Source organism: Colletotrichum spaethianum (genome assembly GCF_022836535.1).
Source record: "Colletotrichum spaethianum MAFF 239500 DNA, contig01, whole genome shotgun sequence".
Taxonomy (NCBI): Eukaryota; Fungi; Ascomycota; class Sordariomycetes; order Glomerellales; family Glomerellaceae; genus Colletotrichum; species Colletotrichum spaethianum.
In genome coordinates, this window is record NW_026054771.1 from 1,556,488 (window position 1) to 1,582,665 (window position 26,178).

At 41.1% G+C, this 26,178-nt stretch overlaps 5 protein-coding genes across 5 annotated transcripts; 2 read left to right on the plus strand and 3 right to left on the minus strand.

The window, feature by feature from the left end:
- Window positions 1-377: 377 nt before the first annotated feature.
- ColSpa_00407 (heterokaryon incompatibility protein 6, OR allele) lies at window positions 378-3,176 on the minus strand (the record flags this gene model as incomplete). The annotated part of the gene is made up of 1 exon (XM_049266619.1): window positions 378-3,176. One exon carries the CDS (start codon window positions 3,174-3,176, stop codon window positions 378-380), a length of 2,799 nt encoding a protein of 932 aa, XP_049122576.1.
- Window positions 3,177-12,962: 9,786 nt separating this feature from the next.
- On the minus strand, window positions 12,963-14,540 carry ColSpa_00408 (chitin deacetylase ARB_04768; the record flags this gene model as incomplete). The annotated part of the gene is made up of 1 exon (XM_049266620.1): window positions 12,963-14,540. The coding sequence occupies one exon, from the start codon at window positions 14,538-14,540 to the stop codon at window positions 12,963-12,965; it is 1,578 nt and encodes a 525-aa protein (XP_049122577.1).
- A 73-nt stretch (window positions 14,541-14,613) lies between these two features.
- Window positions 14,614-15,153, minus strand: ColSpa_00409 (uncharacterized protein; the record flags this gene model as incomplete). Its single annotated transcript, XM_049266621.1, has 1 exon — window positions 14,614-15,153. One exon carries the CDS (start codon window positions 15,151-15,153, stop codon window positions 14,614-14,616), a length of 540 nt encoding a protein of 179 aa, XP_049122578.1.
- A 3,741-nt stretch (window positions 15,154-18,894) lies between these two features.
- ColSpa_00410 (putative leucine aminopeptidase 2) lies at window positions 18,895-20,629 on the plus strand (the record flags this gene model as incomplete). The annotated part of the gene is made up of 5 exons (XM_049266622.1): window positions 18,895-19,016; window positions 19,147-19,753; window positions 19,806-19,857; window positions 19,905-20,383; window positions 20,450-20,629. The coding sequence occupies 5 exons, from the start codon at window positions 18,895-18,897 to the stop codon at window positions 20,627-20,629; spliced, it is 1,440 nt and encodes a 479-aa protein (XP_049122579.1).
- Window positions 20,630-24,587: 3,958 nt separating this feature from the next.
- Window positions 24,588-25,700, plus strand: ColSpa_00411 (uncharacterized protein; the record flags this gene model as incomplete). The annotated part of the gene is made up of 1 exon (XM_049266623.1): window positions 24,588-25,700. The coding sequence occupies one exon, from the start codon at window positions 24,588-24,590 to the stop codon at window positions 25,698-25,700; it is 1,113 nt and encodes a 370-aa protein (XP_049122580.1).
- Window positions 25,701-26,178: the final 478 nt, after the last annotated feature.

A 26,178-nucleotide genomic window follows, 5' to 3' on the forward strand; every position in this document is an offset into this window, starting at 1 on the left:
AGCGTACAACAACCTGGAGTGAATTGACAGATCGATTCTGGTGGCTTGGCAAGTTGGCGAATGGAAGCTACATTGCGCCGGGCAACTACACGTAAGTAATGATCGCTTTCATGGCTTCCATGCATGTAGTTATTGCAACTAACAGCTGGCTGTCTGGCCCACAGAATGCGTTTTGCAGCGCTCACGCCTTTCAGCAATCCGGAGCACTCTGAAAATTGGCATATTTGGAAAACTCCTGGGATTACAATCTTGCCTTACACTCCTTGATGCAGCTCGCAGCCGAGGTCTAGGGGCTTGAACACTCTCAAAGGCTTCATGTTCTTGAAAGTGCCTAGGGGAAATGCTCCACATGAGAATAATATAAAAAAGTTTCCACATCAAGCAATTATGAAGTCCTCGAACAAGGCGTATCCTTCTGGGTGTTGTACAACGTACTTCCTTCCTTCATCATTGACTCCCACCTGACCAGGATCCAGGTTTCCCTCTAAGTCGTCTGCCCACGCCATCAATTGGCCGTCCATAGCATTGTGAATGTAGCAATCTCCGACCAGCTTAAATACTGCTCCTCCGTCATTCGCGGTCTCCTCTTTGGACTGGCGCAAAACGAATGGCGTCCTAAACCCCTCGAACAAAACCACATAGTCTTCTGTCTCTGCATCCCATGGTACAGTGCCCATGTAATAGTCTTTCAGAACCTTCGTGCTATAGAATCTTCTCGAAGGGGTTTCCTTCTTTTTCTCAGCGTCCTGGGCCAAGTCGTCCTTTGTTTTGGGGCCTCTAGTACCCATGGCAGCCCATCTTCGTCCACGCTGGGCTTCTTGAAATGGTGCCGTGAAAGGTACCATACGCTTTTGCAAGTCAGCTTCAGTCTCTTCATCGAAGTCAAGAAGCCACTGGAAGATGCCCGTCTGGTGAACACGGACTCCCGGCTTTTCGAAGTCTTCTTCCGATTCCGGGCCGCGAGCGTAGAAACGTCGAAAGGCGTCTACACCAGCAAAGAACTCATCTGACGGTGACGCAGACGTAGCTGATTCCTTGCTCCCCTCAACAGTAGGGCTAGATTGTTGTACCCTGTCTGCGTTTGTTGAATTACCCCGTTTTCCGAGCCTTTCATTTTGCCAGGAACAGTCTACAGCCAAAGTTCGGACCAGCGCATTGTTGAGACCCTCTGCACTGTAACGCCTCTCCAAATCCCCTTCGGCAGCACATGACAAAAATGCGAAAATGAAATTCCTGGCATCCTCGTCGTTGAAAGGTGGAATCTCTGTTTCCGGTGCATTTTCGAAGTTGTTGAAGGGCATCAACGAGCTGTCGTGTGAGTAGTATCTCCAAGCTGGTCCAGGTGCGTTGATTTGGGCCAGAATGGCTCCTCGTAATGCCAATTTGGGCTTCCCGTCCGATTTCAGGATGGAAATTGTGGGGTTCGTGCTAGGCAAACAGTTATACAAGTGCACCGGTAGCCGGGAGCGAGACTGCATCGTCCAGTCGGGTGCCCACGAGGGGAGACCCTGGACGTCTTGGTCTATGCCTGCGTGGTGCAACAGGTCAGTAGCATGACCAAACTCCACTATCTGAGCAGCAACTTCGGCAAAAACTTTGGCGGGGGTGTTGTGCCTGCTGTAGTCGGGAATGATTGTTCGAGAAACAGCGTCGTCGGTGAGACCGAGAAGCCCATAGATCTTGTCTCGCGGGTCTGTGGCAAGATTGTTTCTAGTTAAACATAGTAACTCGAGAAGACTGGACGATTGCAGTGCTGCACCGCCGAGGCTTCCATCGTCGCTGTCTTTCCCAAGATTTTCAGTTATGTTGTCTCCATCATGGCCCTTGGCGTCAGAGGTCATAACGTCATCTTTTTGAAAGTTCCTTGCTGTTCGGGCCAATGCCTTTTGCCGATCCCGAAGGAGCTTGAAAGAACCAACAGGACTCAGATGCAAGATCGTGTTAAAGATGTCCGCATATGGGCCAATCCGAAGCGGTCGCGGAAGGCCACGATGTTTCGCAAGGTCCCAGAATTCCGTGATTGCGTCCAAGCTGATTGCAGTTGAACCGTAAAGTACCACGACCTTGGTTCCGAGGATCACTTCTTGCAGCACCCAGGTGCGGAAATACCAATCTGTGGTCCAAAATCGTACCAAGTTTTCCCACACCTCACGTCCGCTCTCAGTATGCGGATCGGGAAGGCTGGTTTCCTTCCATTGCAAGTCAGACATAACCTTATCCCGCCGCTGATCATCCCAAATTCGCGTCAGGTACGTCATGATGCTGATGGCTCCCTGGACGTTTTTGGGGTCGTAGGCGTCGTCCACAGGTCCGAGAGTGAAGTTAGCTAAATCAGAAGGGTTTTCAGCATTGGTGGGAACGTTTCCTTCAACAGGGATCTCATCCCCAAAGCTCATCATGTCTTGCATACCGAGGCCCTCCAAACGGTCTTTGAGCACCGTCATCGCGATATCTTGCTCCTCTGACTCCGTACGCCCGTATGAATAATGCCCAGGGTGTGCAAGTATCATTGCGGCTTCTTGGTAAATATTACCCATAAGCAGAACCTGTTGGCTGCGCTCGGCAATGTCCTCTTGGTTGACGCAAACCCCATCTGCCCACAGCCAAGATTTGGGATGCCTATTGAAGCACGTTTGCACGGCGTGGAAAAGGTTTTGTGTTACCAAAATCATCTGCCCATTGCAGTTGACTTCAAGGAAGCGTTCCGGATCTCCCCATACATACGAAAGACAAAAGTAGGACGGTGCATCGTCAAGGCTGAACGTCTCCAATTGAAGATGGCGGATGATGCCATGCTCATCTGGAGGCGCAAGTTTCAGTAAGCGAAATTGCCGAAGTTCCGGGTCCAGAGGCACATAGTTAAAAGGTATTTCTGTGTCCTCAAGGACAACGTGCGGAGGTTCCCAAGCTTCATCGATCATGGGACCGTTCTCATCATCTGGCGCTCGCGTATTGTCTAGCTTGCCGGCGTAAGACAGATTAGTAGCCCCATCAATCTTTGCCTCCCATGGCGTTGTTCGCAGCGATACTGTGGTAGGGTCAAGGCCGTTTTTACGGGCAAGATAAAGCTTTAGGGCCTCAGTTGAGCCAGCAGAAAGCTGATCGAGAGCAATTTGAAGTTCGTAGCCGTCCGAGTCGTCGAGTGCCTCTTCAGTGGGTCGGCGAGGTTGTGACATGTTGATGTGTCCAAATATAATGGTTTTGTCGTAGAGTCACCACTTAGGGTGGAAAAGACATAAGGAAAACGGCTTAGATTTCTACGTGCAGGATTGCCTTGTCCAAAACGAATAAATACGTATCCTGCGTGGTGGATCCGCACGAAGGGACCAGACTAATAGTTAATCCAGGCCCGGCGCAAATCTCATAAGGCTACACAATACGCGTAAAGGCATTATAATATACCTTCCCAAGCAGATTAATAGATTCTAACTATTATACGTTTAATAATAACTATATATAAAAGAATTACCTTAAAAAAATAAATAAAAATATAAATATTTACTTTTAAAGTAATAAATATAAAAGAAATAATTATATAATATTATATTTAGTTATTAATAATAAAAAAACTATTCTTTTTTTTTATTACTTTTAAATAATTTAATTAGATTAATAGCTTTTAATTAACTAATTAATTATTAAATTAAATATTTATTTTCTTTAATAATATTATTTTTTTTTAGTTTAATAAAAAAGCTTTTTTTTTTAATTTTTTTTATTTATAATAATAATAACTATATATTTAAAATATTATTATTTTTATTATATATATATATATATTTACTTATATTATAGGCTTTTTATATAATATTAATATTTAAAAATAAATAACGTACTTATATAGCGAGTGGGCTAACATAGCGAGTAGGCTACTCCTTATCGCTAGAAAAACCCTTTTTTTTAACTATTTATTAAAAAGCGGATTCCTAACTAAAAAAGACCTAGTTTTTACTGTTATATAACGATAAGAGTTAAATTCTAGTAAATAATAGTATAGAAAATATTACTATACTTTAACCCCTAGATCTTTAGAAATTCTCTTATCTAGAGGCCTAGATAAGAGATACTAAGGTTAAAGAGAGATAATATTTTCTATACTATTATTTACTAGAATTTAACTCTTATCGTTATATAACAGTAAAAACTAGGTCTTTTTTAGTTAGGAATCTGCTTTTTAATAAATAGTTAAAAAAGGGGGTTTTTCTAGCGATAAGGAGTAGCCCGCTCGCTATGTTGGCCTACTCGCTATGTGAGTACGTTACCTCTAAAATCTAATAAAAAGACTACTATATATACTTATATTACTATAATATATATAGCTTAACTTAAGAAGTATAATAAAGCGCATAAGGGTAATAGGGAAAGCAGTAGCTCCCCTAATCCCCCTAGTAACCAGCCTATAGTCCCTCTTCTTCTTATACGTCTATCCTTTATCTAGGTCCTTTATATCTCAAGTAGTACTAACGTATAAGAGTAGACTTTTTTTATTAAAGGCTATAATAACAGGGAAGTTAACATTAAAGAGAACAGCTTATAGCCTCCTTTTCTAGCTAACTTCTCTATAGGTACTACAAGTAAAGATAAAGACAATTCAAAGTCACCTCTCTCTCTTAGTACCTAAGCCTACTTTAATATAATCTTAAAGGCCTTTTATAATTAATAGTTAACTAGTATATTATACTTTCCCTATTTAACTTAAGCTTTTTACTAATTTTATTAAATAAAGATAACTACCCTTAGGTTTATATTAAAAAAAGAGGTAAAAAAAGAAAAGAAGAATAAGGAGAAGGAAAAAGAGAAGGTATATACTAAGACCCTAGAGCTTACCTTCTAAAAAGACTTTAAGTACTTATAGTGCGTTTAGAGTACATTATATAATAACTCTTTAGGTTAGTGTATACTAGTAAGTAGTAGCTAAACCCTTAAGTATTAGTATTATATACTTAATAAGACCTTTTATATTATAATTATTAAAGGTTCTAAGCTTTACTATTTAGCTTAAGAGTTTTTAGTTATAAAGTATAATAATATAGCTTTAAATATATATTTTTATATATAATATTTATTTATTTAGTTTTAACTATTTTTATAAGTTTTTAGTTAAATAATTAGTGTATTATAAAGCTATATTATGTTTAAGTAGACCTTTTTTTAAGGGGATATTTAGTATAGTATATAAAAGTATAATAAAATAATACTAGTATTATTTAATAGAAATATACTAGTTAGTTTAGTTTTATTTAGTAGTCTTACCTTTAGTATAGCTATTACTATTATAAATAAAGGTTAAGTAGATACTATTTAGGCTATAATTAATAGCCTTATTAGTTAGTTAATACTTATGTTAACTATACTTATATATTAGCTCTTTATAAACTAGTATATAGTACTTTTAAGGGGTTAATAGTACTAAAAAAACTTCTTTCTTAGGCTTTTACTAGGAGTAAAGGCTTATAAGCTATAAATAGTAATTTTAAATAACTTATAAGTATTTTTTTTTATTAATACTTCTTTTTTAATATATATAATCTTTATTTATATATCTTATAAGTTAAAGAGTACTTTAAAGTACTTAAATTTTATTTTAGTAAAGTTCTTAGTAAAATTATTTATTAATATATTATTTATTAGTATATATATAATATTAAATAAACGTTTATTATATTCTTATTAAAGCTATATATTCTAAATATTAATATATTATAAATAAATTAAAATTTAATTACTTTTATTTATAATAAAATAAATAGTTTAATTATTATTATAATTAATCTTTTATATATTACTAAGCTTAAGTTATATGTTTTAAAAAAGACGTTTAAAAGTAATAGTTTTTTTTATAATATACTTAAGGCTAAGGAGCTTAGCTTTAGTTATTAATGTTATAATAGTGTTTTACTAAGTAGCTTTTTGCTAAATTAGACCTCTAAAAAGTAGAATAATATATCCTTAGAATAATCTTTATGTCTTATTATTATCTATAAATAAAGCATTACTTATAATTAGTAGTACTTATATATTCCTTAAAGTATTAAAGCATATTACTAAATATTAAGTATAATATAAGTATCTAATAACTTAATCTATTACTTATTAGTAAACGTATAAAGGGTTTATTAGGAATTATAAAAACAAGGTATATATAAATATAATATTAAATTAAATTATTATTATAGTATAAAGGATTAATTTAACTTTTTTTTAGAAACGCTTTATATTAACTAAAGTTACTTAAAGGTTATAACTATTAATAATAAAGTAATTAGTACTTTTAAGTTAATAAGGTTAAATCTTTTAGTAATTTACTTAATATATTAGTTATAAACTAAATAGATCTTTTACTTTAGCTAGTTATATAAGATTTATATACCTAAATACTATTTAGCTAAGCCTTAGTCTTTTACCTTATATATTATTTAGATTTCTTTTATAATCTTTTTTATATCTTTTATATAAAACTTATAATAAAATATAAAAATATTATTAATATAAAAAAAGAAAAATATCTTCTTATTTAAGGTTTAAAAGAGATATAGGTCTTTACTTATAGCCTTTATTTTAAAATAATATAAAGTACTTAAGAGTTCCTTATACTAAAAAAGAGATATATCTCTAAGACTATAAAGTATATACTATAATTTAATAATTTTATCTAGTATCTTAAAGCTATCTAAAAGAAAGTATATAATAAGTAGTTTATTTAGTCTTCTCTTAGCGTTTAAAAATATATTAACTATATTAAATTAATATATCTTAAAGTTAAATTTAGCTATAATAGCTATTATAATATAAAAGGTTTATACTATAAGTATTACTATATATATCTATTTAAAAAGATATTTTTTTTATATATTACCTTTTATATAAATTTATACTTTATAATAGTTAAAAAAACTATTTTAGTTTATCTTATATAAAAAGACTTACTTTAAGAGAATTAGTTTCTAAGTAACTTTACTTTAATTTATTATCTTCTAAGTACTTATTTACTTAAGCTTCTAAATCTTAGTTATTACTATTTATAAAAAAAGGTCTTAATATAACTAAAAAAAGTTTAGAAGCTCTTTTTAATTCTTTAATAAAAGTAATAGCTCTTTTATCTTTTTTTTATTATATAGTTTTAATATCTTTTAAATATACTTTACTTAAATAATTAATATATAAATATAACTATAAATTATTTAGTATTTAATAGCCTTTTTATTTAATACTTTTTACCTTTTTAATAAAAAAATATTAAAGAATATATTTTAGCTTTATTTTAAATATAAGAATATAAAAAAGTAACTAGTGTTTTTTATTTTATTAAATTAGCTTATTACTACTAGTTCTAGTAATAAGCCTTATTAATATTAGTTTTATTAGGTTAAAGTATTATAGTTTAAGCTATCTTAATTACTAACACTTAATTCTTGCCTTTAGTTAATATAGCTTATAAATACTAATCCTAAATATATTATTAATTTTTTCTTTACTTTACCCTCCTTATTTAAGAGTAAATTAGTATAAATAATAATCTTATCTTTAATTACTTTAATTAAGTAATTAACTTTTTTAGATTCTAATACGTCTTTATTTACTATAACTTAGTTCTTAATAGTTATTATTATTTTAATCTTTTAATCTAAGATATTTCTTAGTTTAAGTAAAGGTTTAAAGGTTAATAGCTATTCTTTTTACTAAATATAGTTTATTTTATAATTACTTTATTTCTTTTTATTTAAAAACACTATTCTTAGTATAAAAATAAGTAATAAGAGTTATTATAAAAAGTATTCTTTTTATAAAATTAAAGTAATATTAGTCTCCTTTATAATACCTAGAACATAGAATTCTAGGTTATAAGTTATACTTAGGTATTATATATTATTTATAATTACTTATATTTTCTTAACTAAAATTATAACTTTTATATTATTTTTTTTATAAAATTAGCTTTTATTAAATATTATATTCTATATAATTATAACCTATTAAAATAAAAAGATTTATATTTAATATAAGTTATAAGTATTTTAAATATAATTTATTAAGTATTTAATATAGCCCCTTAGTTTTACTTTAAAGTATTATCTTCTTATATTTCTCTTTTAGTTCCTTTAAATAAAGTATACTTAGTAACTATATATATAAAACTATTCTTATTATAAATATAAGTCTTAACTAAAAGTTACTTAGTATTAAAGTTACTACTAATAAAAATATTATTTAAACTAATTTTTTTTTTAATTAAAATAAAGCTAAGTATTATACTAAAAAGGGCTAATATTATAGAGGTATATACTAGTTATTACTGCTTTAACTTATAGTTTATATAGAAAGCCTACTCTAGAAAGTAGTTTAATACCTCTAGTTATTACTTCTTAGCTAGCCCTCTTAGCTTTACTATTTAGCTCCTTTATATATAAAAAGGTAATCTTAACCTTAATCCCCTTTTCTTCTACCTATTATTAGAACTCTATATTACTATTAATTACTATAATAAAGTAGTCTATATTTTACTTTATCTTATATAAAGTAAAGCTATATTACTTTATTACTTACTACTTAAAGATATATAGAACTTTAAATATATTTTTATAAGTTTTTAATACTCTTAGAAATCTAAAAAATTAGTTAATATATTTATTTTTAATTACTATAAGCTATAAGTTCTTATTATACTTTTTAAAGTAATTAAAGAGGTCTTAAGTAATTCTATAGTATAAATAAAATAACCTTTATTCTAATCTTTATTTTAAGACTACTTTCTTTATATAAGCTATTTAGTAATAAAAGTATTTTAATTTCTTATAAGCCTTAATCTTTACCCCTTAAGCATTTAAGACTAATTACTTAAGCGCCTAGGGTCTTAAGTAGTTACTTTATAAGTACTAAAGCTAAACAAGGTCTAAGTAAGTACTCTTTTTATAGTATAAAGGTTATATAGAAGTATTATAGTAAGGTAGCTTTATTATATTAATATTAACTATAAATATATTACTTATTAAGATTTATATATAAAAAAAGTAATTAAAAAAAGGCTTATATTTAAAAAAAGTAATATTTATTTTCTATATAAGTTACTTAACTATAAAGCTATTTAAATACCCTTTATATTAAAAGGTATAATCTAGCTCTAAGTACTAAATACTTATTATATAAAGTAAAGCTTTTAATATAATATTTATATAAAAGTTCTTTATATATACTATTGTTACCCCCTTGGCAGGGTGGCCACTGCCAGCGTCACATGATGCCAGCCATCACGTGGGTAGTGCGTGCCTAACTATAAGTGTAACAGCACAACTCCCCTAGCCCGATGGTTGTACGTCACAAGGGCATATAAGCAGTGTTGACAGCAGGGCTTGCACGCGTGCAAGCACTGACGGATCTTTTGGGTCAATTGGGTCAATTGGTTAGGCCGTAGAGTCAAAGGGTCCTTGCGACCGACGTCACTGTCAGCGTCTGTTACAATTGTGCTTGCACGCGTACGGTCAGACTAACAGCTGCTGGACTTGGCATGTGGCAAAGAAAGGCTTGATTGCCGTCACAAGTTCGATTCCCGTAGTTGTCCCTGGCTGTCAAGGCGAGCGCTGGCGAAAGGCGGGGTAGGACTTGTCTCATCGCTAACTCTAACCTTGGGGGTCTGCATTGCCTATGTGTGCCTTGGGGACAAGGCAGCCTAGGAGGGGGTATAGTTGTAACAGCACAACTCCCCTAGCCCGATGGTTGTACGTCACAAGGGCATATAAGCAGTGTTGACAGCAGGGCTTGCACGCGTGCAAGCACTGACGGATCTTTTGGGTCAATTGGGTCAATTGGTTAGGCCATAGAGTCAAAGGGTCCTTGCGACCGACGTCACTGTCAGCGTCTGTTACAATAAGTAGCGGTGTGCACGTCAAGATAGACCTTAATACAATCATCCTTCATACATCTCTCCGACCGGTAACAAGTGGTAGCACAACCTCCCACTTCATTCCTTGGCTCTTGTTGAGAAACAAATTCGCCATACGAATCTCGTCTCCCGTCAAGGTAGACGACCGAGAAGCAAACCTCGGTAAACAAAGGCAACAACACCTACGCCCTACACTTGTACGTTGCGATCGACCTCTCTGCAGTAGACGACACCCCTATCTGCCAACCTTTAATTCAACCCTATCTATCTGACGCGCTTACCGACATACTTACCAACGCGCTTACCAACAAACCCACCAACACGCTTACCAACACGCCTACTAACACGCCTACCAACACGCCTTCTGCCGTTGCAGAAGAAGGTTACCGGACTAGCCCAGTGAAGCAATAGGGACTATTGCTTATTAAAGCGTCGGGGGCAGTTGTTACCCCCTTGGCAGGGTGGCCACTGCCAGCGTCACATGATGCCAGCCATCACGTGGGTAGTGCGTGCCTAACTATAAGTAGCGGTGTGCACGTCAAGATAGACCTTAATACAATCATCCTTCATACATCTCTCCGACCGGTAACAACTATATTCTTAAGTATAAGGTCTTAGTTTACTCTATTTTAACTTCTAAGAATCCCTTTAATTATATATTTACCTTTTATATAAATAAGGTATAAAGTAGTATCTAAGTTAACCTATTAATTACTCTCCTTAACTACTTAGACTATACCTAGCTCTAAAAGAAATATATTATTCACTAAGTAAATAGCTCTATAGTTATCTAATATAATACTATATAAAAGGATATATAAGCTAAAGTATAAAGTAGTAAAAATACTATAAACTTTTTTTTTTTAAATAGTTTTATTTAAGTTTAATTAAAGCAGAATAAAGTTAATAATATATATAATAACCTTTAATAATAAATTATTACTAAGTTTATTATTATTATCTTTATTATTATTAACTTTATTATTATATCTTCTAAGATCTCTTTTTTAAAATAAAAGGATTACTTAAAGTTACCTTTTCTAAGTAAATTTAACTTAAAGGTTTATATTTTAAAAGTAATTAATTTAATTATAGATTTATTATATATTATTATTAGTAATTAAGGTTAGTTTAAGTAAATAGCTAGTAAAGGCTTTCTTTATATAAGTATATTTAAGTAAAGGCTAATAGTATAAGTAGCTATAAATATATACTTTATTTAAGTTCTTTAATAAAAAGTAATATATATTATTTTTAATTAATATAATAAAATAATTTACTAAAGTTATATAAATACTAGGCTTTTTTTTATAATACTTTACTACTAATAAGTCTTTTTATAAAACACTAATTAAGATTATTATATAGTTATTTAGGTTTTTAACTAAAAAGCTTATTATCTTATTTTAAATAATTTCTATAAGTTTATAAGTTACTTAAAATAAAGTAATTTTATATAATACTACTCTTAAAAAAGTTCTTAAAGTAAAAATACCTTAAACTTTTAATAAATTTAAAATTTTTATATAAAAATAAGAATTTTATTATTTTATTAATTAAATAAATAAGTTAATACTTAAAGCTATTTAATTTAATAAAGCTAAATATTTTTTTTAAATAATAGTTTAGTTAAATAAATTATTTAGTATATATTATTACTTAAAAATCTTAAATATTAAGTAAAATATTATTTAATTTTATATTAAAGCTTTTATTTAAGTTAATTTAAAAAGTAATTTAATAATTAATATTTTTATTTATATATTAATTATATTAAATACTTTTTATTATTATTTTTAAATAACTTTTTTTATATTAGTATTTAAAATATATATTTAATATATAACTTTAATATTTAAATTAGTTATTATTAAAAAAAGTTTATTATTAGTTTATTTAAAATTTATATTAATAATAAATTTATTAAAAGTAAAAATCCTTAAAGTATTTAAGATCTTATTAAAATATTTAAGTTTATTTTTATTTATTTATTTAAATCTATTTAAGTTAATAAATTCTTAAATATACTTTAATTTTACTTTAAACTAAAAAGTTATATATTATAAAAGCTAATTACTTTACGTCTTAAGCTTTTTTATAGCTTTAATAAAAATAAATATATTAGAGATATTAGTTTAAGAGAACAAAAATAATTTATTTAAAAGAGATTTTTTAGTTAATAATATACTTTAAATATAATAGTTTAAGGGTATAATATAAGCTAAGCTTATAACTATTATAGAATTACTACTTAAAATAAAAAAGATATAAAGAAAATAGCTTAGATTTCTATATATAGGATTACCTTATCTAAAACAAATAAATACATATCCTGCGTGGTGGATCTGCATAAAGGGACCGGACTAATAGTTAATCCAGGCCCAGCGCAAATCTCACAAGGCTGCGCGATGCGCGTGAGGGCATCGCGACAGGTTTCAAATGTACTTTTGGGCCTTGAGTTTGTGTTTTTCAGATTTCTAGTCGCACTGTCGGGATTAAGTAGTAATCTGATGCCTTTGTAGACACCAACACACTTTTAGGCATCAGTGTTTGGGCGTGGAGAATGCTGATCGCGTCGTTTTACATTGACAACAAATCATCGTTCAGCGCTTGAGAGACAGGTAAGCGGCTAAGGATTTAGCGTGTGTGTGAATCACACTCACTCACGTAAGCTCTTTTATCTTCTCACTTTATCCAACACCGGATAACTGATCATAAATGAAACTATGGCAAAACACAACTGCAAGTGACTCGTGTAGAAATTTCAAGTGATTCTGCCATTGTCGGATTCTACAGAGAAAACGCATTTGTCGGCGCTGATGGTGCCGTTTAGGCCCTCCCATGACCCCTTTCTAATACCCTGAGACACCTGTCACAAATACCATATCACAGAGCGAATTGTACTTTGCAAAGGGTAGTGTAATTACCCGCTGGCCATTGACTGATTATAATCATCGACAACGAACAAAAAAACCCGTCAGTAGGATCAGTCATATGGTAGGCGAACAAATGGGAGGACCTCGCTCGTGGCGGTCTCAAATTCCTCCAATTCCTTCTCTCCAGACCTAGAGCACCGCTTCCGCAATCAAAGTGGCGGCGCGTTCGGATCTTCCATGCACTGATCAATTCGCATGATCTGTTTACCGGTGGCTTTGGCCAGCCTGATAAACTCTGGGAAGTAGTTGACCGTCGAGTTGTATGAAAAATGCATAACGACTAGGTTGCCCCCCTTTGCAACATCGGACTTGAAGGCCTCAACTTGCTTCTCTGGCGTGCTCGTCTCGGCCCATAGCCAATCCTGGACATCAATGCTCCAATTGATGAGATAAGCCTTCTCTGACCCTGAGGCAGCTGCCCAGCGCTGACGCATACGTGCGCCTTCGACCCCAAAAGGTGGGCGGAAATAGTTTGATCTCTCCCCAAAGATGTTGGCCATCACCCTATAATCCTCGTTGTACTCCCAGTCGATGCTTTCGGTGCTAGGAAGGCCCTCCATCCTTGGATGCGTGTAAGAATGCAACGCGATTTGGTGACCCTCGCTCTTCAATTGCTGGTAGAGACTGGCCATGCCTGTGGAGGGGTCTTCGAGCACCGCGCCGACGGCGAAAAAGGTTACCTTGATGCCAGCGTCGCGGACGATCTCAGCCAGCCTGGCGGCGTACCTTGGGTTACCATCATCGATGCCGAAAGCAAACGAGTTGGGCCGCGTACAGGCAAAAACAAGGGTGCCGGAGGGCAGCTTTTGCGGTATGCTCACACCGGAGGGAATGGAAGGAACGATCTCAATTTTTGTCAGAATCAAGGCCTCGGTGCTGTATATGCCCCGAATGGCAACACTAGCAACACGCTGAAGGTTGATATTGAAGTGCGAAACGGGGATGTAAATGTCGCTACCTGTCGCGTACCGGCCAGCCTCGAGGCTGTCCCTCGTCTCGGGATACGGTGCCACACCATCGTTGCACTGCGAATTGTGCTGCTGCAACGAAACGGAGAATTTGGTGTGTCCCGAGTAGGCGATGTGCAAGTACGAGCCGCCATGGCTGCGTAAGTCTCGACAACCGCCGCTGATTAGTGTGGTGAAGGCGTAGTCGGGACCATCGGCAACAATGGTGACGCTGTTAGAGCCCCAGGTAAGGCTCAACTCATCGCCGCCATGCCAGAATCCAAGCGAGTTAGTGTTTGGATTGTTGAAAGAGTCGACCAAAAAACCCGAGGCCGTAGCGGTCGGCGCCTCGACGGTTGCTGTTGGTGTTGCTGGGCTGCTAGTCGTGGGCAATACCCAGCCACTGGGAGTATTCCCGCAGTAGAGTGCCATCGGACCCAGGGTAACCGCGCCGCTGGGCGACGAGAGGACGATCGATCTCAGCTTGGTTAGATTGAGTCCAGTGAACTTTGACCAAGGGAAACTATATAGTTTCTCGGTTCCGTCAAACGTCCAACCTAGTTGGTTCGTCGTCTGGGATGATGACGCCGTCGCCGCGCCGTCGCACGTCGTTTTGGAAGATAACTCAATCTTGAACGTAGTCCCAGCAGGAGCCTTGATCAAAAGCGATATACCACCATACTTTGTGGCATCTACGCATCCGACCTGGCTGTAGAAGTACGAAGAAGTGGATCCTGGCGTGAGTGTCACGTGGTTGCTGTTTACAACCACGGATTGCATTGTCCCGTCATCACCAGTTGGCAGTAGGAGTGCGTTGTATTGTAGGAAGTCAAGGCGAGACTGCGACGCCCAGTCATCCACCAGGAGCGGCGAGCATGACGGGGATGTGGACAGGGTCGTTGATGGCGCCGGGGTAGAAGTGGCCTGGGTAGGCGTTGTGGCTAGGGAACATGGTCAGTATCAGGCATGTCAGGACCGAGAAAGCGACAGCCGACTCGCACTCACTGGCAAAGGTTGTTGGCTTCTGGGCACAGACAAACAGAACCTTGTCCAATTGCCATTGCTGGGTAGACGAAAAGGATCCGATGACAAGAGAGAGGGCCGCGTCGAGATTCGCCCCGGCAAAGCTACTCAGAGGGATGCGGAGTGTCTGCCAGCCGCCGGTAAGGCCGGTGACCTGGAAAGATGTTTTCGTGTTGGCTGTTGCCGAACAGGTCGAGGCCCAATTAAGTTGAGCTGCAAAGGCCGCGCCCGATACTGGTGCCTTGATATCAAGTTGTACGTGCGTGTACGAGTCGCTCTGCAGCGACTGGCAAGGGAAGGTCTCATAGTAGTAGGCTCCGCTTTTAGGTGTGAAGCTGAGGATGCCACCAGAAGCGGAGATATTTGCCATGCTGCCATCATCTGGTGAAGCTAATCAATCGATGGCCAAAAGAATAGCCCGGAAACGATGTAGTAGGGGAGTTACCTGACGTCCATGAGCCCAGGTTGTTTCGATTCGTTGAGAATGAGTTGGACAAGTCATCCACAAGGAGGTCGGAGTTACACACAGCAGCGGCAGCCACAGCGCTGTAGACCGCTACTAACAGAAACTGCGCCTTTAAGTGCACCATGGTCTGCGAGGCTCTGCTCTTGACGTTCGAACTGACGAGGTTGGTGCGGAGTACTGGGGGGAGGGGTCCTTGGCAAACCCCTGTCTAACAGTTGGGACGACCGATGCAAAAGTGGCGACCGGCGGAATGTCTCCATCCTTTATGTGAACGAGAGCACGACGAACATGCCGATTAAAGCTGTGCGCCAGGCTCTTGCCAAGTGCTGTGGTTCGGTTCAAAAACACTCAGCTGAAATGCCATGCCACTCTAGCGCAGAGGACGTCGCCGAGCAGTGACATGGTGGCCTTATTCGGGCGACGCGGGCGTCACTCTGCGTTTCCTTCGGGGCCGCTAGAAAACGGTGACCTCTAATATTGAAGCCACTGCTGCAGCAATTGGGCCCCTGGCCCCGTGCGTACTTGGCGTTTGTCAACGGTTTCCCCCATGCTCCTCCTGCTAGCTGGTAAGGCTCGAGTCGCTTGCAGACCACCGTGCTGACAACGATTAGTGGATGGCGGTTTGACGCACCTGCGGTACTGCTCCATACCCGGAACTACAGCTCTTCGGGGCCGTGCATTCTTCCGTTGGAAGTCCAGGCCGGCAATTCAAGGTTGCGTTGACTGCTTGTGTTGTTGCAACATCCCTCCCTATGTGTGCGTCGATGACCAGTCTCGTCAACCTCATTTTAACGTGGAGTCGATCGCCTCCGAGCTTATGTGAGCATGCCATGGCGCTAGCGGCACTTAATGGCTCGATATTCTCGGAATACGATGCTTGGCGTCGCCAGGCGTTGCCATTTGCCGGAGGAAGCCACCAGGGAGGACAAGAGACGATGTCGAGGAACAAATGCGTGATACATTGCGTATTCGCACAACCTGTGGACCTGCAGTCTCCTTTAAGTATCTAGCTGCAAGAAAAAATAACACAGAATGCCACCCGTAGGAATAACTAATATCTTAAACACCCGAGCACAGAAGCCAACCTGGCATAGTTACGTCCCTTTTGGAAGGTGGCGGTACTAGCCAATAGTCTAGCTGTTTGTGGCATTATTCCAAGCGCTGGGCTTCTTTCAGGATTCTCGATTAAGGATGGCGATGGCATGCACTGGCGCGGGCTTGGCAACGGGATCACATACGCCTCGCTATGACATCCCATCTGACTCATCATTCATTATTTGTCTAACTGTGAGCTAGATCTGTTCTAAAAAGTTGTTTGTTATCCCTGCCTGTGAACCACGAGATGTTAGGCTTGATTCTTTTTCGTTTCCGCTAAAGTCAGTTGACGGGACTCCTCCGACAAAATTATCACACGTTTGCTGTGAGAGCGCGCAAAGCGTCGGCATATTCCCTGGTTTGCTTTCACCATCTAACACCATAACGCATACACGAGACTCACACTTGCTAGATCATATGGTGCACAGAGCCACAGCAGAGATACTTAGTTACTAGCGAGACTTGATTTGGGAATCCTGAGTCTCTTCCCGACCCTTGGACTATGAAAGGGCTCGATCGACTTCGTAGTACTATTTTGGTGTTGGCGCAAGTTCTACAATAGAAATACATTGAATAAGTCCGGTGGAGTTTTGGTGAGACTAAGCGGTTGATTCTACGATTTTTTCGGGTAGAGCTCTGTCAGGTTCCATCTGCTGAGGCGTTCGCGCAGAAACCATTCTCAATATTAGGCGCTGGAACAGGGCGAATGTAACGGAAGACATAAGGAGGACACACCACATTTATCAGAAGCTATCATCTAATTTTCGAGGGTTGGGTCCAGACGTAATGACCAGACTAACACCTCAAATTACGTGAAGAATCTGATGAAGGTATGGAGAGGCGCTCATCGCATTAATTTTGCTAGTCAAAGTCTGAGCTTCCATATTGCCGCCTATAGACGCGCCTTTACGAGGAACATTGCCTCGTTGCATCCGAGTCAGAGTGAAGGTCTTATCCAATAGTCTGTTCTTGTGGTCAGTGCTGGGTGAGGGACTAGGGGATAAGGAAAAAGACCTAAGTAATGTTGATCTTTGAGGGAATGTCTATAAAGGTTGACGAGAAGACGTAAATGAGACTGTAAGTCTGTATTGGCGCTAGACGCCCCAAGACGGCCTAAGAGTTAATCTCAAGGTTAGGTTGTCCTAAAGTTACTATGAAAAATATTGATCAGCTGATACGGGAGCCCGGAGGGGGATACTAGCGGAGCCGGAAGTCAAAGGGGGGGCAGCGCAAACGCGCCACATTCTGGTAGTCCCGGTAAAGAACTGCTTCTTCTGCCCATCTTTGCGGCCCCGGCCGTTGCCGTCCTCGTCGGCAGCGGATTCCTTGGTGATGACATGAGAGAAGCAGAGCTACACGATGCGGTAAAGATCACGACTCGAATAGACGCCGGGGCTGGAGCCGACGTCATGATGCTGCATTTGCATTCCCCATGGGTCGAGATTAGTTGATCTTTGTTAGGAGATGGAACACCCTCTGGCACATCCAGCTCTGGGATTGGGATGCTGACGAGTCGTGTATTTTCAGGCATCGTTGCGTCTCCCGACGAGGGCTCGAACAAGCCTATGAGCTCTATTGACCGTAACGGAAGTTGTTAAGACCAATGAATCGATATAGTTTTATGAGACTTGTTGAGCTTGAGCATAGGAAGAGCAGCTGTAACAACCCTAGAAACGCAGCGCACTGCGGTCAAACATCATACAGTAGACGCAGGTTGGATCAGTAGGCAGAGTGAGTAATTGTACTCGTGAAACAGTCGCGTCTACGCCTCTCATCTGCAAGACATGGTTGGCTGCAGGTTGTGGTGTGCGATAAAGTGAAGTTTTGATGCAAAACATAGTTCTCGTCATCGGGAGGGCAAGTAAATGAATTAGTTCCTCCCACTTATAACCTTCTGTATAGTTTACAGAGTGTTCTGAGCCATCTAGTCTTTCTTGATAGTAGTATGATTGTGACATCAAATTAGGTATCCACAGGACTTCACCGCATGCTTGGCGACTTTATGTGGAGCTGGGCAACGTTTCCGGTTTTTCCAAGCACGCACCCGCCCAAGAAGCGTACTTATCTTCTCAATAGCAGGGGTCATGCGACTGTTTCGCCATGACTAACGCAGGTGAGAAAGAAGAAAGAAACCGAACCACGCAACGGCGTTGACGACATGACGGGGTGACGGGCAATGGCTACGACTTTGAAAGAGCTTGGCCCTTGGCGTACCCGAAGTTCCCCTCACCTCAACCGTCGACCTTCCTGATCCGATTTTCGGTTCGTGGGCCTACCCTAACTGATGGCGGCCGATTGGGTGCCAGAGTCTCGGCGGCCTGGGATAACGCATGCAAAGTATCATGTTTTCATGGTCGGCAGTGGCACTTTATTTTCGCCGCGGTTGACCATAACGCTAAATCATCTGGGTTGGAAAAAATGACAGTCGGTTCGGACTGAAATGCCGCGTACATAAAATGCTGCTGGCCGCAGCAGCTCACGGCTTGCCGCCTCTTGTCTGCACTTTTGCTGGTTAGCATCCGCTGTCTCGTCCCCAGTCCACACGCAGCTATGAAGTTCTACAAGCCCGCCGCGGCTTTGCTGTCGCTAGCCTCTGGCACTGCCGCCACGAACACAACATGCAGGCCTAAGATTAACTCGGAAAAGCTCCAGGCGGACCTCACGACCGAAAAGTAAGGTGGCACTGCGGTCCGGGATTTCTCAAGAATGATCGGAGTCCAGATGACTGATTTGTTCTGTGAAACAGCCTGATGGCTAACCTGGAAGCCCTCAATGCTATCGCATTTGCCAACGGGGGAACAGAGCTTTCGGTCTCCCTGGCTACGCTGCGTCAGTCGACTATGTCTGGGATCGTGTCTCCAAGATCCCAGCTACCAAGGCTTGGAAACAAGATTTCCCCGCCACATTTGGTCAAGTCGTCTCGATTGACCTCAGCATTGGCGGAGAGTCGATCTACGTCTTCGGCTTGACCTACTCTCCTTCTACCAGCGAAGAAGGTATCACTGCTGAAATTGTCCTCGGTCCAGAGGGAGCTGCCGGCTGCGATGCTGTCAACTACGAGGGCTTGGACGTTCAGGATAAGATCGTGCTCGTCCAACGCTTCAGATGCCCGACTGGAGGTACCCTTGCCGGCAGGGTTCGACCTGCTGCCGATGCTGGCGCTGCCGCTGTCATTGTCTACCATGACATTACGACCAATGCCACGGCTGGCTCGTTAAGCGCACCTGACCCTGAGGGCTTTGTTCCCGCCGGTTTCATCAATCTTTCTGATGGTCTAAAGATCAAGGAGCGTCTCGATGCGGGCGAAACCGTGGAGGCTCACTTCCAGCAGACCCAAATCGTTGAGGAACGCATCACCCAGAACGTCTTTGTTGAAACTGAAGAGGGCGATCCCCACAATGTCATTATGGTGAGCTTCCACGCGATTGCCCCTTCCAGTGCAAAACACTTACAGATTTCAGCTTGGTGCCCATTTGGACAGTGTCCAAGCTGGACCTGGTATCAACGACGACGGTAAGTGGTAGCCGAGATATGATGAAAGACATACTGATATGCTTCAGGATCTGGCACCAGCTTACTTCTTGAGCTCTTCCTCGCCCTAACAAAGTACCGAACCAAGAACAAGGTGCGCTTTGCCTGGTGGGGTGCCGAGGAGAACGGCTTGCTTGGCTCCAAGTACTATTGCTCCAACCTGCCCGCATCCGATGTCGATGATCTACTTGTCTACCTCAATTTCGATATGGTTGCCAAGGGTTTCTTTGGGGTTGCCGACACTGATGGAAGCACTCACGGAAGTGCCGGGCCCGCAGGATCGGACGTTGTTGAGCATATCTACGAGGCCTACTTCGAAAGCCAGGGTCTCGAAGTTACTCCAGCTGTCCTTACTAATGGTAGCGATTACGCATCATTTTGGCAAATACTCCACAAGCCTTTCGGGTTTCTGCATACTGGTACTGCGGTTGCCCAAGATCCCTGTTACCACCAGGCTTGCGACACCATTGAAAACCCCAACCCTAACACGATCACTGTTAACGCTAGAGTAAGTAATCTGTCAAGCCGCTCGATTCAATATAATAGTGGGAAATACAGCTGACAAACTGCGCAGGCTGCTGCTCATATCCTGACTGTTCTATCACTGAACGGAACAGAGCTCATCCCGAAAACTTCCGTTAACGCCACTATGCTTACCCAGCTGCAGTCGAGAAGCCTGGAACCTGAAATCATACAAATTGAAGCGCTCGAGGCTCTTGGTGAGAGACATCTTGGATGCGGTCACGATATTTAAGAGCAGACGTGAATCTTTGAAGATAGCGATCGACCTCATAATCGTTCTGTATCCACCATACTTTAGGATGGGCAAAATGCAGGGACCGGCGAGGTTCAGCGGGGATTAAATGCATAAAAAAAGTTACTTTGCACATAGGACTTTGATACATTGGCCTGCGGCTTTCTGTTAATTTTGGCACTGTATGTAATATATGAATAGTCACTTTCAGTCAAGACAGTAAACAACTTCAGGAACTAGCATAGACCACTGGTCGCACTGTGTCAAATTTTGCGTTCTTCCATAAAACTGCAACAATTCAAGCTACCTTTCCTACGTTGAATGTGTGCGGGAAGTTCTTGTCCCAGCTAGGTTTTTCTATTTGAACACTAGGAATTTATTATGACGTAGATTCATAGCTTACGAATACCGGTTTGCATAACTCAACCACCCTGCTTCCCACGCAACCCCGCATACCACGCAGCCCCAAACCCCCATCAATATCACCATACCCATCAACAACATCCATTATTCCTCATCCCTACCACCTACCCAGATGCAACTTTCTGCTTCACTAGATAATTCAGATCCACTGGATTCACTTGTGCTACTCTCTGCTTCGCCAGCAGCAATTTGCGCCCGTCGGATATCCTCGATATTAGCGAACGTCGTGTTAGGGTCCGTCTGGACCCTTTTTCTCCTGCCTTGTTGCTGACTATCCGTCTGGGCCTGGAATGCCTGGGCCTGACGCTCTAGGACTGTCAGTCTATAGGCCTGTTGGTCCCAGCCTTTTTGGACCTTTCTAAATAGGTGGCGTTGAGTATAGATTTCTTGGGTATCTTGTGTAAGCTGGTTGAATAGGTGCAGCTGACGCTGAAGATCAGTAGACTTACGCGGGGTTAACCATGGGACTATAGATACAGCTTCATCCCACTGCTGACTTCCTGACTGCCCAGCTGTCTGGCCGTCTAGCTATCTGGCTGGCTAGCTGGCTGATGCCTTAGACACGAAAGGGCTAGATAAAGGTTGCGCTACATCAACTAGCCATAACCCAGTGTGTTTCCAGCCACTTTTAATAACCTAGATAATCAAGGCGTCTAGACGTGCCCTTCTATAATAGTCTATAAAGTTCCTCTTACCTATTACAGTTAAATTGCTTTATATATCTAGGTACCTTAGATACTTCTTATAGGCTGCCTTAAGAGGTCAGAATACTGACTGATCTAGAGGCTAGAGGACGTGTAATGTGTGCAGTGGCAGAAACAGGAGGTGTATATGGTTCTGGAAGCATTGCCACAGAAAGTCTGTTGTTATATGGCTGTGATAGGCGTCTAGAACTAGTAGTCTAGTATCTGAAGGGTCCTCTGGGACAGTCTAAGGGATAAAGACCTTTTCTAGCCATTCTAGGGCATTCTGATCAGTTGTCTAGCTGTTCTCTGTTGCTATGAATTTCCAGCTAGCATAAGGTTAAAGATCTAGAGGAAACTACTGTTGCTAGACTGACTTACCCTTATACATAACAAGAGGCGGAAGTGCGCGTCCTCTGGCAGAGACGCACTCGATCAGAGATACCCATACCCGCGATCCAGGCTGTTTTTTCTGGATATACTTGGTCTCTGACGATCCTAGTACTAGCCCATTGCTTCCTTTGCCCTCGAGGATACCAGTCTCATCCATGTTCCATCTATTAGCTGGCTTAATAGGCAGGATTACTGGCAGATCAAGGCGATGAAACCATTCCTGGATAATGTCAGCAGTTGCCCCATTAATTCGCCTAGCGTCAATTGCCCTGCATCGCTGGGTTCTGATAGATGGGTTTCTGCGAAGAAATCGCTGCATCCACTTCCTCCCAAGTGGTCGCTGCCCATCGCCCAGCATACGCTCAGCCAGCCCTTTGACTTGCTGATGGCAAAACGCAGAGCCTAGGGCAGCCTGCTTAGATATCCACTCAGCAAGTAGACCTTCCTGGTTCTGAGATAACCGCTGCAGTCTACCAAAGGCAGTATTTCTAGACTGGGTACCATGGAGACGTTGTCGTACAGTCGCCTCTGGGATGCCCCATTTGCGACCTGCCCCGCGGATACTAAGCCCGTCAGCAATATCCCAAAGTGCCCGCTGCAGCTCATGTTCACTATACTGCTTCATCTTATAGTAAAAAAGATATCCTCAAAAAATGGCGTTGTTTGGGGTAGAATAGAAGATGTTGTGATAGTTAGAAAAGAGGAGTAGGTTTTATGGTGACGCGTTGTTGGGCTGCGTGGTATGCGGGGTTGCGTGGGAAGCAGGGTGGTTGAGTTATGGTTGAGACGCCAACACAAGATCCCCAGGGTCGTTGCATGAGTATTCCTGTGACGATTTTTACAATTTTTTTCTACAGGAGTTTATCGTGTTGGAAAACCAGGGACTGCGTTGGCCATATTGCATCATCGTGCAACATCGAGTCATCCTCAAGAGATCCTGCCCTTGCTACCCCTCCAAGTAAGCAAAGCTTCAGCAATGTTTGCTCGGCAATGCCCGTTAAATAATCAGCCTAAGCCGCTCCGCCGTGGAACTTTTGGCGTGCCAGCGTATCGGGTATACGCTATTGCCTCAAAGTCGATGAGAATTGAGACGCAGGAGGCAATCCCATCAACCATCTGCAGGTGGTTGGGGCAGGCTATGGACCAAATTTCCATCCCTTGCTTTGCCAACCACTGAATACCCACGAGAGCCAATTAGATTGCAACCGAAAGTATACGAGGTGCATTTCGTGATTGGTTGTATTTTGAGCTAACCAATAGAAGTTATGCTGACGATAAATTCGAGCTGAACCCCCTGGAGCCGACGTGCAGGGCCAAGAAGTGATTGTGCTTGGTGTCGCTGGGGGCCTCCGTCCCCTCCCGGCGGACTTGGTAGACATTATCGTGGCCATTGGCAAATGTTAAACCCAGAGAGTTCCGTAGCCCATAACCGATCATACTCTTGTCAACTCACATGATCAGGAAGCCAAGTAAACATATTGAACTAAGAGCGCCTTTTGTGGGATTGAAACCAGCTACTGAAGGCAATACAATCGATAATCGCCCTCGCTCGGAGAGTACTCAAGAGAGTTAGCATCACGAAATCAACAAGTCTCTTGGACAGCCAGCCAATCATGGACAGCACGTCGTATATTCAAGATACACAGGAGGAACGCCAATTGTCGACCAGTGGCTCGGGGCGACACCAAAGCTACAATATTCCGCTGCTTCCACGCCCGGGCATCACGCTCGCCACCAATCAAGCCACTGAACTCGCAACGAGACGTCCAAGTAACGCTATTCTCCCCAGACGAAAGCGGGCCAGCAAGCCGAAAGTCCGATCCGGGTGCCTGACCTGTAAGATCCGACGGGTCAAGTGCGACGAGCGCAAGCCCACCTGTAGCCGCTGCGAGAAGGCGGACGTTGGGTGCGATGGGTACGTAAAGGAAGCCGCGAACCACAGGAGAACTGCCGAACGACAACAAATCGTTCTGGCGGCGCAACAAGCAAACCGACATTTGCTTCCACGACCGGGCGTGTCAGGAAACCGGGGTTCGACTCCGATTGTGCCCTCTCAGGTTCTGAACAATCCATCCTTTCTACGATTTGACCGAAGCGATGTGTCGTATTATGATCTGTTCCGATACCAACTTATTCGAGATCTTGGAGGTTCATGTCAAGCCGATTTCTGGTCGCGCATTGTCCTCAACGAAAGCACAAGAGATCATTGTGTTCGAGAATCGATTCTGGCCATTGGGGCAATTTCTCAAACCATCTTCTTTGATGAAGAGTCAAGAAAACGGCTCGGCGGCGTCCCTCCGTCTGCGCTTCGTCCTTGGGGAACTCCAAAGTCGTCGTCGACCGGGTTCCTTAACCGACATCACAAGGCAGCTTTACTACACTATGTCAAAGCAGTGTCCATATATAGAGAGCGTATCCACGGATCATCAGTCGACACCTCCCCCAGATCGATCATCATCATGACCTTGCTGCTCATTGCGTTTGAGTTTATCCAAGGCAACATGAAGAACGTTGACTCTCTGATGGGCACTGGCATGCGTCTTTTAGAAAACAAGATCACATTGTTACACGACTTACAGTCAGAACATGGATCTAACAACAGCGTGGAGTATACATCGTCTCATTTACGAAGCAATGTTCCCGATGATGAGATGGACGACATCGAGCACCTGCTGCCGTGTCTGTGCCTCATGGCCGGCTTCACCCATTTCTTCCAGTCGCACCGTAACAGCGTGCTCTTGATGAACAGCAGCCCGAAACTTCAACTTCCCAAGCCAGGTGTCACTGTTTTGGCGAAACTTCAGACGCTATGGGGCCAGTTCTTCACGCGAGCTGTTGTACATGTTATGCGCACAGTGCACGATCAGCTCAACTACAACCCAAGGGACTTGACAAAGGCAGCGGAAGAACAGGAGCGCTTCGTGGAGTACATAGGCATGTGGAATGGCGCTTTGGAAACATACCTCAACGATCCAACGATCGATGCGGATGCAAGACGAACTCTGGACAGCATACAAATCCAACGACTTTTAATTCACATTGTCATCAGTTGTAGTCTTGACCGCAGCGAGATGATGTACGACATGTTTGAAGAAGAGTTTAGGGAGCTTCTGCACCGGGTCGTTTGTTATCTGCGAGATCCCGGCCCGATATCGAAAGTGTCCTTCACCTTCTCAGAGGGCTTGACGTCTCCGCTGGCTATGATCATTGGGAAGTGCCGGAACCATGACTTGAGAATGCAGGCTATTCATGTATTAAACAACCTATCATGGAGGGAGAGCGCCTTTGATGGGCAGGCTTTGGTAATTGGCAAGTCAGGCGTCGTTTTGCTCGAGGAGCGGGGCATGGACGAGAATGGGTTCATCCCGCCCGATTCGAGATGGATTTGGATGTCGGGCAAGTGGGATATCGAGAAGCGAGAGCTTCTCGCGACGTATTTCAGGTTGACGCCGAACGAGGACGGCACGCCCTGTCATACACAGCTCACACTCGACATGGACAATCTGATGCACAGCTGCGGCCTAATAGGGTGCCCGGGGCGTCACGACCCTTTTCAGAATTATGTAGTGTGATTGGGTATGTATTGTTGCAATTCGCTCAATAAATGCACTAAGCAGACACTTGAATGTGTAGCCAGCAAGTCGTTTAACTCGTAGCGAGTCCAGCCAGCTTGGCTTATTCCATCTTCTGCTGAGTTCTGACTGGCTCAGCGGTATGTCATTCAGCATAACGAGATCGGAAATGAGCTCCCGAACATGTAACGGCAATAGTCTGACGGCTGCCATTGAGAAAGGCATGATGTACAATTGGCCTTCCTGTAAGGGACTGGCGTTTATGCGATGGCCAAGTACTACATGACCAGTTGCCGACTCGGCTTGGCAACTTGGCGAATGCTTGACCGTACAGATGTGCAAAGGCCAAGCCAGAGGCTCTGGTACATACATCAGCAACTGCTTCTCATGCGGCACATTTGAGGACATGGCATCAGACGTGCGCAATTAGTTTTGGTCATGTTGTCATCGTGGATATGCGTATCCGATACCCATGCGC